The sequence below is a fragment of the Grampus griseus genome (assembly GCF_964374135.1).
Source record: "Grampus griseus genome assembly, chromosome: 1".
In the NCBI taxonomy this organism is placed as follows: Eukaryota; Metazoa; Chordata; class Mammalia; order Artiodactyla; family Delphinidae; genus Grampus; species Grampus griseus.
The window spans coordinates 45670653-45684877 of record NC_139017.1 but is presented as its reverse complement, the minus strand read 5'-3'; the positions used below and the strand labels follow the sequence as shown (position 1 = coordinate 45684877).

Genomic DNA, 14225 nt, shown 5'->3' with positions numbered 1-14225 from the left:
TTCTAATCAGCAGCTGTGGCTGAGAATCACTGCTCTAGACTCAGGCAGGAGGTGGAGAGGGGAGAGAAGAGAACCCTTTTAGGGCTTTGAGGGCCTTAGAGCAAACCTTAGAAGGAGGGGACATTCTGGGAGGGCAGGGGTCCCTGACGCAAAGCCCTGCCCTCACCTGATAGTGCATCAGCGTATTGAGCCGCTTCCAGTCACCCTCGATCTTGGTGGTGATGTCCTCGTCCTGCAGCACGACCCGGGCAATCCGGCCTTGACGCCACTCTGGGTGGAGGGGTGGTGCAGGAGCAGTGTGAGGGGCGGGGGCTGGGACTGCCCAGTCGTGGGGTCCTCTAGGGGCCTGGCAACCCCGGCTCCCTCAAGCTGGTGCAATGACAGTGTTTCAGGCGTCTGGGGCTCCGGGGGTGTCAATGCTGGCAAAAGCATGGGCCTCCCCAGAGGTGGCCACATCTGAGTGGGCAGTGTTTCAGGCACGCATTTCACCTGGCCCCTCACCTGGACGGGACCCAGTCATGCCCCGACGAGGGGCTGTCTGCGGGGCAGGGCTTCCCCCCCACACCCCTGCCGTAGCCCAAATGCCCTCCTGGAAGTTGCCCTCACACTCCAAGGCCAGGTTTCCTACCCAAGTCCATGTCAACAGCCCTCGGCCGCTGGGAGTAGGGCACGTTCTTGTAGACGGCATCGAGAATCTTCTCTTTGACCTGCGTGATGGTGTCACAGTTCAACACCTTCACTGGGATCTCCGGACTGTTCTCGTTGTCAGGGTTGACGCAGTTCAGGATCTACAGGTGGCGATGGAAGAGGGACAGGATGCGAGTTGAAGGAGCCATTTGGGGGAGAGGGCGTGAGGCCCTGGAGCCTTCTCTTACCCAGGCTCCCCCTCCTCACTGGAGAAACGGGTGTCCCTCTGTCTGTGTCTCAGTTTCTCTCACCTTCTAGCCATCTGCCAATGACAGCTTGAGTCCTTCTGCCCACCTCTCTTTCTCAGAGAGACAGGACTCTACTTTCTAGCCCCTGATGGCTTAGGGGAGGCTGTCATCCTGGGTGGAGACGTCCTGGGGGATCAGGGGTGCCTCCAGGTGTTGCAAGGGCTGGCCTCCCACTTCCCCGAAGCCTCTATATTAGAGATCAGCAGACTTCTTCCCCGTCATGCTAATTTCCCCACAGCTAATGCTGAGTGATCTAGGGTAAAGGCAGGCGATGCAAGCTCTTTAGGCCCACCCAATGAGATAGGGGAGGAGGGGCCCAGGCCTGTGTGTCCGCCCTTGGAACACTTGGCATGCCCCCTGGACTGGCCCCCAGGCCGGCCTCCCAGCCTCTTTATTGACCCCTCAAACTGGCTTTGTGGTGAGAAGGCAGAGCACAGATTAGAGGCAGGAGGTCCGTGCTGTCCCCTGGGCTTCCTGCCTCCTCACCAGGGTCTTGTAGTCGATCTGCTGCCGGATGAGCTTGTCCTCGCTCAGGGAGTAGCGGGCCTCGCCCGTGATGGCATCGATGGGGCCCTTCTCCATCTGCTGCTTGATGGCGCAGTACAGCATGAAGAGCGGCTCCCCCGCACACTCCTGTGGGCGGACGCAGGGCGTAGGTGGCGGGGCACCAGCCTCCTTCCCTCCCTCTCCCGACCCTATTTCTAGGCCCGCTTGGCTTTGGGGCACCCAGCCAGGTAGGTTTCTGTTCCTAAGGGGGGGTCCCCATGCAGCCCTGATGGCCAGGCTCAGAGGGGCAGCCCCCCATCTTGCTCTCAACTCCCAGTTCCTGTCTCACTCCCAGTCTCACCTTCAGGAACTTGTGCAGGAGGAAGGCAAACCAATTGGTCAGCATCTTCTCAGCCACGGACTCTGTCCTGGGGAGGCAGAAGGGATAAGGGCAGTCCTTTATGGACGGGTCTAAGGGTGGGGGTGTGCCTAGCTTGTTGTGTGGACCAGGGTTCAAGAGAACAAGGGCATGAAAGAAGCCAGGGCTGGGGGCCAGGACACTTGTCCTGTCCCAACGCTACCAGTAATGAGAAGTGAGACCTTGGGCTAGAGGCTTCTTTCTGGACCTCAATTTCCAGCAAAAATGGAGTGGTGCTATGGGTCTGCAGACACAGGGACCAAGAATACCATCCTCTTACCCTCTTCCAGCCTCAGGGTGATGGAGTTTCTATGTCCCTTTGGGATTTCCTGCATGTCTGAATATCTGCATGTCCACAAGGTCCCTGGTACCTTCCCCTCCAAACAGAGTCAGACTGCCTGGGTTCAAATCCTGACTCTGCTGCGTACTGGCCTGTGTGATCTTGAGTAAGTCATTTCCTCTCTCTGGGTTCAGTTTCCCCATCTCTAAATGGGGATGATAATAATAATAACCATCATCATCATCATCATCATCTATCCCACAGGGTTGTTGTCAAGGTTGAATGAATTAATGTATGTAAAGTGCTAAGAATAGTGCATATACCTGCTCGCTGTCATCACTGTCCTGCGGGGTCGTGGATCCCAGACCCTCAGGTAAAGAGCAGTGTGTGCAAGTGTTTAGCTGACAGGGGATCTGCCTCTGTAAGCACCACCCCTTCGTCCTGCCCCACCCCCATCATCCCAGGCTGCAGATCTGGGGACCTGCGGAGGAACGAAGTGGCTGTGACAGACCCGCAGTGATGGGGATGCCGGAGGGGTATTTTAACTCGCTGGACGTGGTGCAAATAATACCCTCCGGTTGCCGTAAATCCCAGGCATTTGCCAGGGCTGCTCAGCAATGCGGGCCTGGGAGAGAGTGACAATGGCAGGAGAAATTGTGGCTCTCTCCTTGGCCCCTCCCAGCACCCTCTCCCTGCATTGTGCCTGAGATTAGCTCTAATTTAAATACAACAGTTCTTAATGAGAGTTTCTAATGCTCAGATTGGCAGAATGGGGGCTCTGTACTCATAAAACAAAGCTATTCTTTCTCCCTCCTCACCCCACATGAGGTCTGGAAGCCTGAAATCTTGCAAGGAGAAGGCTGCCGGGAAGGCAGTGAAATGGAGGTGGCACATTCCAAGCCCTGCTGCCAGCTGAGCTCCAAAGCTGTGCTGGGCTCCCCAGGGCCCCCAGAGAGGGTAGGCTCAGGGATGGATGGCCAAGGTCTCTGACCCTCTTCCCTGCCAGGAAAATGGCAACCGAGGAGGGAGTGGTGGTGGATGCTGGTGATTCAGATCCAGGAAGCCGGGCACTGATGGGAGAGGCCACACCATATCTCCAGCCGGGTGCTGTCCAACAGAGCCCCTGCTATGATGGGAATGGCCTCTATCTGTGCTTCCAATATGGCGGCCACTGAGCACTTGGGATACAGTTAGTGCAATGGAGGAACTGAATTTTACATTTTCTTTTAAATTAATGGTCACATGTGCTACTGTGTTGGACAGTGAAACTCAGGATGCATGGGGAGGGAGACTTCAAGACAGGTATTATTAGTGCCATTTTGTTCACGAGGAAACTAAACAGCAGAGTGGCCACATCACTGGCCCAAGATCACACGACTAGCAGGTAGCAGAGCCGGGGTTCAAGCTCAGATGCTCTGGGGCCTGTGCTCCTGCATCACGCTCAGCACCTGCAGACACGGCGCAGACACGGCACAGCCACCGGGACTGAAGGAAGATGAGACTCTGCACTGGGAGCTGCAGGGACACAGGCCTTCCTGGGTGGGGGCGCCTTCTCGTGGGACCCACACTAACCAGCCCTGCCCCCCCCCCCCCCCGGACGTCCCTGTTTAGATGCCTCCCCGCCCCTGGCGCAGGTCAGACCTCCGGAGAAGCAGCTTGGGGTGGTTCTTGTTCTCCAGGTTCTTATCGATGAGGTCGGAGAGCAGCTGCTTGAGGACGTCGGTGGCGTACTCCAGGCGGCCCTGCAGGCCGGTCATGATGAGCGAGGCCACGTTGCCGCGGTCCCGCATGGAGAAGCTGCGCTGCAGCTCCAGGGTGCGGATGAAGGTCAGCAGGAACACCTTGTTGTTGATGAGCTGGGCGAAGAGCTTCAGGGCCTTCTCCACGTGCTGCTGCCCGTTGCCCTGCACCTGGGATGGGTGTGATGGGCGTGGCTTCAGAGGACGAGCTTCCGGCTCTCCGGGAGGGTGTTGGCTGATGACGATGCCAGCTATAGGACCCTCTCCATGACGCCTGTAACCGCCCCACCCTCGGTGATGTAGGAATAACTGGTCCCTGAGGTCTGCAGTCTGCTCTGACTTCCCCCTGGGTTGAGAGGGTTGGGCTCCAGGTAGAGACCTCAGAGAGGATGCTATTCATCTGATTTTCCCAAGGATGCAACACAATAGGAGATACTGCAGCAGACTAGCTTGGTTTACTAGTCTCCCCTTAATCTCCTCTGCCCTGATTTATTATCTTTAGTAAAACAAACTGAGAAATGAAAAAACAAGCCTCACAGAATCATAGGTCTTTCCTTAAGCCAGCTTAAATCCATTCGGAAATGAGGCAGAATCTTAATTAATTCAGTCATTAATTAAAAAATGACAAATAATCAGCTTTCCCCTGGAATCATCCCAAAGAGCCTGGGTGCCCCCCCGGCTGTGATTTTCCTGGTTGGAAAAATCCCCGTTAAGGTGATGCTTCTACAAGCTATTTCTCCTCCTCACTCCTGACCTTCTTCTGAGCACTGGGCCCCATTGGCATTTCCTAGGAAACCCAGGCCCCACGTCCCTGCTGGGCAGCTGGGCGAGGGAGGCGGCTGTTACCTCCAGCTCACGCAGGACGGGATGGTCCTCAATGCCAGGGAACAGGACTCGCATAGCATAGGTCCGATAGTCCAGGTAGGGGATTCCTGAGCGGTCCAGGTCACTGGTCAGCTCGTTGATGTCTGTCTGGAGCTCGGCAAAAGCTATGAAAGTGCAGTGGAGACAGGGAAGCTCAGGAGGGGAATGCAGGCCGGGGAGGGGAAAGGCGGGAGAAGTTCGTGGAGGAGGGAAGGGCCAGGTGTAGAGACAGGGAGGGTTATAGGGGTGCGTCTCCAGGGGCGATGAGATATCTCCAGTCTGCCTTTCTTAGGTGGTGGGACTATGGGTGATTTTTATATTATTTCCTCCTCTATGCTTACCTATAATTTTGAATTTTCTTTCTATGTATTATAAGTGTAGTTAAAACAAAGGAAGCCCATGACTTGGGTCATGCAGGTGATACAGGTGCTAGAAGCAGGTGAGAGGCAGTGGTCGAACAGATCAAACAAAGACCAGAATAGGTAGCTTTGCTCCCCTTTTCCAAGCAAGAGAATAAACCAAGATGCAAAAACCTTGGGGGAAAATGAAAATCAAAACCACCATGAGATACCACTTCATACCCATTAGGATGGCTACTATAAAAAAAGTGGAAAATAACATGTGTTGGCTAGGATGTGGAAAAACTGGAACCCTCATATCTTGCTGGAGGGAATGTAAAGTGGTACAGCTGCTCTGGAAACCAATTTTGTGATTCCTCCAAAAATTAAGCATAGAATTACCAAATGACCCAGCAATTCCTCTCCTACATATACACCCAAAAGAACTGAAAGCAGGGACTTGAACAGATGCTTGTACCCTCACGTTCACAGCAGCATTATTCATGATACCAAAAGATGGAAACAACCCAAATGTCCATTGATGGATAAATTGATAAGTAAAATGTGGTTTATATACCCAATGGACTATTATTTAGCCTTAAAAAGGAATGAAGTTCTCTCAAATGCTACAACATGGATGAAACTTAAAGACATGATGCTAAGTGAAATAAAACAAACACAAAGGGACACATACTGTGTGATGCCATTTATATGAGTTTCCTAGAGTAGTCAAATTCATAGAGACAGAAAGTGGGAGAGGAGGATGAGGGATTATTGTTTCATGAGTACAGAGTTTCAGATGGGGAAAATGTGGAAGTTCTGGAGATGGATGGTGGTGATGGCCACACGATACTGTGAATGTACTTAATGCCTCTTAATCTCTTTTTAAATAACCAATTAACTTCTGTGCACAGAAGTGGAGAGAGCACTAGGGTGCAAAGATAAGAAAGTTAAAATGGTAAATGTTATGTTATATATATTTAACATTCACACTCACACATGAACGAAACTGAGAACACCACCAAACCCAGACTTAGAGAGCCCTGACCACCAGGCCCTTGGACAAACAGGGGCTTCCCCTTGGTGGCAGACCTGTCTCCTGACGCCCTCCTTGCTCCTCCCCAGCCCTGGCGCTGGGAGGAGCCTGGCCCACTTTGCCCCAGCCCAGCTCTTCCCTTTCATCCAGCAGAGGGCTTGTTCTGATCTTGAAGTTTGCAGCAAAAGGAGAAGTCTTTTGATTCCTAATTGAGAGGTTTACCCAGGGAGTCTTCCAGGTCCTCAGCCCAAGGGGACACCAGGTAGCTGTGGTTGCTTGGGAGACAGAAGAAACACTGTCTCCACCACCACAGCCTGGGATGCCCTGCAAGTGGCCTTCAGAGGCTCAGCCTGCAGTACTGGCTGAAGTCACAATGTGGGGGAGGGGATGGGGTGGAAGGGAGGGCATGTGCTCTCACCTTTCCTGCTGCTCCAAGGCAGCCAGGCAAAAGGAGCTGTCACTCCTACGTGGGGATCTAGAGTCTGAGGCAACAGGGCCCAGGAGGCTCTGACTGTGGGGAGACTGCGGTCCCGGGAAGGAGAGTAGGCTGGGCCAGACTGTGAGATGAGTCAGGGCACAGGGGGACAGAATAATGGGATCAGGTCTGGGGCCTTACTGTGGGCATTTTAAGGGCAAAGGAAGTTTAAGAGAAAACAGAGGTCAAAGTGGAGCAGGGTGGCTTGTGGTAGAAGAGATGGGAGCAAAGATGAGAGCTATTTTAGGGAGAGGGGTAATAAGGCTGGTGAGGAAAGAGGGTCCCAGAAACGAGGAAGTGCCTCCACTTACCTTCCTTACACTCCAGGGCCACACGGGACTCCAGGTTGTCCATCTGCATTTGGAGCCGCTTGAGAGTGAGGTCATTTTCTCGAGACTTGCGCTTGTAGGCGATGAGCACAATGATGACGATGATGAGCAGTAGGCTGCCGCCTGCCGCGATGCTGACGATGGCTGGCAGGGTCAGCAAGCTATCTGAGATGACACTCACCGAGCCGGGCGAGAATACCATGCCACCCACGTGGACCTGTGCATGGCACACACACGGTCACTGTAGAGCCCTGGCATCCAATCCTTCTTGATTCAGAAAGGGCATGAGAGACCACAACCACACAGTGCAGTCTGGATACAAAACAACTTCCTGCTTATCATCTGCCTTTCTTTTCTTGTGTTCTTAGCTCCTACCCATTTTAATATAGCACTTTGTGATGAGGAGATATGGAGGAGGTTGAAGACACTTTCTTTATGACAGATTATACATGAAAGATGAGGAGGGGAAGAATAATAAGACGGTTCACTCACCATGACCTTGTGCTGCCCAGTGAGGTTGGGAGGCTCGCAGAGCAGTTGTGTCTCGGACACAGTGACAGTGCATGGGGTCTCTCCAATCAGCACAGTGTAGTTGAGTTTGGCACCTCCAGAAGCAGGAGGGCAGAGGTTTTTGCCCTGTAGGTAAGAGCAATCTTAATAGGAATAATTGACACATGTGCACAGAAGTTAATTGGTTATTTAAAAGGAGATTAAGACCAGTCCCTCCCATCAGGAAGCTTCCACAAGCCTCTTAGATAGCCTCATCCACCAGAGAGCAGACAGCAGAAGCAAGAAGAACTACAATCCTGCAGCCTGTGGAACAAAAACCACATTCACAGAAAAATAGACAAGATGAAAAGGTAGAGGGTTATGTACCAGATGAAGGAACAAGATAAAACCCGAGAAAAACAACTTAATGAAGTGGAAATTGGCAACCTTCCAGAAAAAGAATTCAGAATAATGATAGTGAGGATGATCCAGGACCTCGGAAAAAGAATGGAGGCAAAGATCGAGAAGATGGAAGAAATGTTTAACAAAGACCTAGAAGAAATAAAGAACAAACAAACAGAGATGAACAATACAATAACTGAAATGAAAACTACACTAGAAGGAATCAATAGCAGAATAACTGAGGCAGAAGAACGGATAAGTGACCTGGAAGACAGAATGGTAGAATTCACTGCTGCGGAACAGTGAATGAAAAAGAAATGAAGAAGAATGAAAAGAATGAAGAATGAAAAGAAATGAAGAGAGCCTAAGAGACCTCTGGGAAAACACTAAACGCAACAACATTCGCATTATAGCGGTCCCAGAAGGAGAAGAGAGAGAGAAAGGACCCGAGAAAATATTAGAAGAGATTATAGTCAAACACTTCCCTAACGTGGGAAACGAAATAGCCACCCAAGTCCAGGAAGCACAGAGAGTCCCATACAGGATAAACCCAAGGAGAAACACGCCGAGACACATAGTAATCAAATTGGCAAAAATTAAAGACAAAGAAAAATTATTGAAAGCAGCAAGGGAAAAACGACAAATAACATACAAGGGAACTCCCATAAGGATAACAGCTGATACCTCAGCAGAAACTCTACAAGCCAGAAGGGAGTGGCAGGATATACTTAAAGTGATGAAAGGGAAGAACTGACAACCAAGATTACTCTACCCAGCAAGGATCTCACTCAGATCCGATGGAGAAATCAAAAGCTTTACAGACAAGCAAAAGCTAAGAGAATTCAGCACCACCTAACCAACAAACACTAAAGGAACTTCTCTAACTGGGAAACACAAGAGAAGAAAAGGACCTACAAAAACAAACCCAAAACAATTAAGAAAATGGTAATAGGAACATACGTATTGATAATTACCTTAAACATGAATGGATTAAATGCTCCAACCAAAAGACACAGGCTTGCTGAATGGATACAAAAAACAAGACCCATATATATGCTGTTTACAGGAGACCCACTGCAGACCTAGGGACACATACAGACTGAAAGTGAGGGGATGGAAAAAGATATTCCATGCAAATGGAAATCAAAAGAAAGCTGGAGTAGCAATAATAATATCAGATAAAATAGACTTTAAAATAAAGAATGTTACAAGTGACAAGGAAGGACACTATATAATGATCAAGGGATCAATCCAAGAAGAAGATATAACAATTATAAATATATATGCACCCAACATAGGAGCACCTCAATACATAAGGCAACTGCTAACAGCTCTAAAAGAGGAAATCAACAGTAACACAATAATAGTGGGGGACTTTAACACCTCACTTACACCAACGGACAGATCATCCAAACAGAAAATTAATAAGGAAACACAGCTTTAAATGACACAATAGACCAGATAGATTTAATTGATATTTATAGGACATTCCATTCCAAAACAGCAGATTACACTTTCTTCTCAAGTGCGCACAGATCATTCTCCAGGATAGATCACATCTTGGATTACAAATCAAGCCTCAGTAAATTTAAGAAAATTGAAATCATGTCAACCATCTTTTCTGACCACAACACTATGAGATTAGAAATCAATTACAGGGAAAAAAATACACAAACACATGGAGGCTAAACAATACGTTACTAAATAACCAAGAGATCACTGAAGAAATCAAAGAAGAAATCAAAAAATACCTAGAGACAAATGACAATGAAAACACGATGATCCAAAACCTATGGGATGCAGCAAAAGCAGTTCTAAGAGGGACATTTATGGCTATACAAGCCCACCTCAAGAAACAAGAAAAGTCTCAAATAAACAATCTAACGTTACACCTAAAGGAACTAGAGAAAGAAGAACAAACAAAACCCAAAGTTAGCAGAAGGAAAGAAATCATCAAGATCAGAGCAGAAATAAATGAAATAGAAACAAAGAAAACAATAGTAAAGACCAATAAAGTAAAAGCTGGTTCTTCGAGAAGATAAACAAAATTGATAAACCATTAGCCAGACACATCAAGAAAAAGAAGGAGAGGACTCAAATCAATAAAATTAGAAATGAAAAAGAAGAAGTTACAACAGACACCCCAGAAATACAAAGCATCCTAAGAGACTATTACAAGCAACTCTATGCCAATAAAATGGACAACCTGGAAGAAATGGACAAATTCTTAGAAAGGTATAACCTTCCAAGACTGAACCAGGAAGAAATAGGAAATATGAACAGACCAATCACAAGTAATGAAATTGAAACTGTGATTAAAAAGTTTCCAACAAACAAAAGTCCAGGACCAGATGGCTCCACAGGTGAATTCTATCAAACATTTAGAGACGAGCTAACACCCATCTTTCTCAAGCTCTTCCAAAAAATTGCAGAGGAAGGAATACTCCCAAACTCATTCTATGAGGCCACCATCACCCTGATACCAAAACAAGACAAAGATGCTACAAAAAAAGAAAATTACAGACCAATATCACTGATGAATATAGATGCAAAAATCCTCAACAAAATGCTAGCAAACAGAATCCAACAACACATTAAAAGGATCACACACCATGATCAAGTGGGATTTACTCCAGGGATGCAAGGATTCTTCAATATACACAAATGAGTGAATGTGATACACCATATCAACAAATTGAAGAATAAAAACCATATGATCATGTCAAAAGATGCAGAAAAAGCTTCTGACAAAATTCAACACCCATTTATGACAAAAACTCTCCAGAAAGCGGGCATAGAGGGAACCTACTTCAACATAATAAAGGCCATATACTACAAACCCACAGCAAACATCATTCTCAATGGTGAAAAACTGAAAGCATTTCTTCTAAGATCAGGAACAAGACACGGATGTCCACTCTCACCACTATTATTCAACATAGTTTTGGAAGTCCTAGCCACGGCAATCAGAGAAGAAAAAGACATAAAAGGAATACAAATTGGAAAAGAAGAAGTAAAACTGTCACCGTTTGCAGATGACATGACACTATACATAGAGAATCCTAAAGATGCCATCAGAAAACTACTAGACCTAGTCAATGAATTTGGTAATGCTGCAGGATACAAAATTAAGGCACAGAAATCTCTTGCATTCCTATACACTAATGATGAAAAATCTGAAAGAGAAATTAAGGAAAGTCTCCCATTTACTACTGCAACAAAAAGAATAAAATAGCTAGGAATAAACCTACCTAGGGAGACAAAAGACCTGTATGCAGAAAACTATAAGACACTAATGAAAGAAATTAAAGACGATATCAACAGATGGAGAGACATACCATGTTCTTGGATTGGAAGAATCAATATTGTGAAAATGACTATACTACCCAAAGCAATCTACAGATTCAATTCAATCCCTATCAAATTACCAATGGCATTTTTTACAGAACTAGAACAAAATGTCTTAAAATTTGTATGGAGACACAAAAGACCCCAAATAGCCAAAGCAGTCTTGAGAGAAAAAAACGGAGCTGGAGGAATCGGACTCCCTGACTTCAGACAAAGCTACAGTAATCAAGACAATATGGTACTGGCACAAAAACAGAAATATAGATCAATGGAACAGGATAGAAAGCCCAGAGATAAACCCACACACCTATGGTCAACTAATCTATGACAAAGGAGGCAAGGATATACAATGGAGAAAAGACAGTCTCTTCAATAAGTGGTGCTGGGAAAAGTGGACAGCTATATGTAAAAGAATGATATTAGAACACTCCCTAACACCATACACAAAAATAAACTCAAAATGTATTACACACCTAAATGTAAGACTGGGCACTATAAAACTCTTAGAGGAAAACATAGGAAGAACACTCTTTGATATAAATCACAGCAACATATTTTTTGATCCACCTCCTAGAGTAATGGAAATAAAAACAAAAATAAACAAATGGGACCTAATGAAACTTAGAAGCTTTTGCACAGCAAAGTAAACCATAAACAAGACGAAAAGACAACCCTCAGAATGGGAGAAAATATTTGCAAATGAATCATCGGACAAAGGATTAATCTCCAAAATATATAAATAGCTCATGCAGCTCAATATTAAAAAAATAAACAACCCAATCCAAAAATGGGCAGAAGACCTAAATAGACATTTCTCCAAAGAAGACATACAGATGGCCAAGAAGCACATGAAAAGATGCTCAACATCACTAATTATTAGAGAAATGCAAATCAAAACTACAATGAGGTATCACTTCACACCAGTTAGAATGGGCATCATCAGAAAATCTACAAACAACAAATGCTGGAGAGGGTGTGGAGAAAAGGGAACCCTCCTGCACTGTTGGTGGGAATGTAAATTGATACAGGCACTTGGAGAACAGTATGGAGGTTCCTTAGAGAACTAAAAATAGAATTACCATATGACCCAGCAATCCCACTAGTGGCCATATACCCAGAGAAAACCATAGTTCAAAAAGACCCATGCACCCCAATGTTCATTGCAGCACTATTTACAATAGCCAGGTCATGGAAGCAACCTAAATGCCCATCAACAGACGAATGGATAAAGAAGATGTGGCACATATATACAATGGAATATTACTCAGCCATCAAAAGGAACGAAATTGGGTCATTTGTAGGGACGTGGATGGATCTAGAGACTGTCATACAGAGTGAAGTAAGTTAGAAAGAGGAAAACAAATATCGTATATTAACACATATATGTGGAACCTAGAAAGTGGTACAGATGAACCGGTTTGCCGAGCAGAAATTGAGACACAGAAGTAGAGAAAAAACAGATGGACACCAAGGGGGGAAAGCGGTGGGGTGGTGGTGGTGGTGGTGTGCTGAATTGAGAGATTGGGATTGACATTTATTCATTGATGTGTATAAAATGGATGACTAATAAGAAAAAAAATCTGATAGTGGAATGGACTTGGAATCTTTCATCACCTTACACGGTTCCTTGAACTTTGTAGGTGTCTGAAATAATATTCAATAATTCTCTGCCAGCTGTTGATCTTAATGAACTAAATAAGGCTTTTGTCTTAGCTTTCTTAATAAGTTATAACACAGAGAAAAGTGCATAAGTTTAACTATAAACTTATGACTTATGTGAGTTATCTGAACTCCCATTAGTATTACCACTACTCAGATCAAGAAACAGAATTTTCCCAGGATCTCGGAAGCCTTCCTTATACCATTTCCTCATCATGACCCCTGCTTTCTGCCCCCAAAGTAACCATTATCTTCACCATAAATTTGTTTTGCCCAGTTTTGAATTTTTAAAAAAGAAACCATACAATGTATATCATTTTATGTCTGCCTTGTTTTGCTGAATATTGCTCATGAGTTTTATTTCTGTTGTTGCTTGTAGCAATGCTCACTTATTTTTATTGTCTTCTATATTTTATTATATAAATGCAAAATATATTCTAATGTTGATGAACAAAATAAATAAATAAAAATAAAAAGAGATTAAAGAGGTGGGGTAAGGGGAGCAATGCAAAAACCAATGAGTGACTCCATGGTAAATTTTTGGAGAGGACTTCTAACAGCCACAATTTAGACAGAAAAAGAGAAAACAAAGGGAAGAGAGAATGAAAGGGAGGAAGAGAGTGGTAAAGAGAAAGGAAGCGGGGACCAAACAGTAAACAAGTGAAAGTTTGGGGGAGGATGCAGGGGATAGAAGTGAAAGTGGTAGAGTAACACACACCTGGAAGGATGGTACCAGGGGACCGTGACCTCTTCACATCTGAGGGCAGTTACTGCGGCCACGGATGGGGTCAATAAAGGACATCGTTGCTTCCAGTGCACTGCAGGACTTTTAGGTCCCAAAGCTCACAAGGACACACAGAAATACTCTACGGTGTTCCTTGAGAATCCCAAGTGCAAGATATGTCACTCAATGGGTCGATATGTATAACCAAGCTCCCTTCACAGGGAGATGACACCCATGTGAGCCCGTGGGCATCGAAGGGAGGCCAGGCCAGGAGAGGGGTGCTCCGGCCACCCCTGCGCGTGGCAGGCAGCCATCCCACCCTCCTACCTTCAGAATGATGGGGGATCCCGGCTTTTGATCCAAGACCCCCGTGGGGCTGAGCAGTTCAAAGGTCGGGTTGGGGTAGTAGATGAACTTGGTGTCGTTGTAAATCAGCAAGGACTGGACATTGTTAAAGACGAATCCAAACTCGTCCGGCCGTTCCACGGTGTCCAGGCCGGGCCGGTAGTCCGTGGTCAGGGAGGGTGCCAGGCAGGTCAGGGTGGTGGTGTTCACAACCTTGCACACCTAAAAGGCCCAAGAGCATGGCGTTCAAACACCCAGCAGGTGATGGTGGGGGTCACACTGCTGCCCTCCCACCCTTTGCTTGTTTTGGCCGGTCTCCAGTGGGCTACTTGCTTGAGGAAAAGGGCTGTGAAATTGT

At 46.5% G+C, this 14225-nt stretch overlaps 1 protein-coding gene across 1 annotated transcript in view; it reads right to left on the bottom strand.

The window, feature by feature from the left end:
• The window catches only part of PLXNA2 (plexin A2), a 217904-nt gene that overhangs the window by 13008 nt on the left and 190671 nt on the right, over positions 1 to 14225 (bottom strand). Inside the window, exons 18-26 of the mRNA XM_082674787.1 lie at positions 13850 to 14089; positions 7393 to 7536; positions 6883 to 7117; positions 4705 to 4847; positions 3761 to 4029; positions 1783 to 1849; positions 1422 to 1568; positions 629 to 788; positions 167 to 270 (exon numbers count right to left, since the gene is read on the bottom strand). Coding sequence (XP_082530913.1) covers positions 167 to 270; positions 629 to 788; positions 1422 to 1568; positions 1783 to 1849; positions 3761 to 4029; positions 4705 to 4847; positions 6883 to 7117; positions 7393 to 7536; positions 13850 to 14089 — 1509 coding nt within the window. The remainder of the gene's footprint in view (positions 1 to 166; positions 271 to 628; positions 789 to 1421; positions 1569 to 1782; positions 1850 to 3760; positions 4030 to 4704; positions 4848 to 6882; positions 7118 to 7392; positions 7537 to 13849; positions 14090 to 14225) is intronic.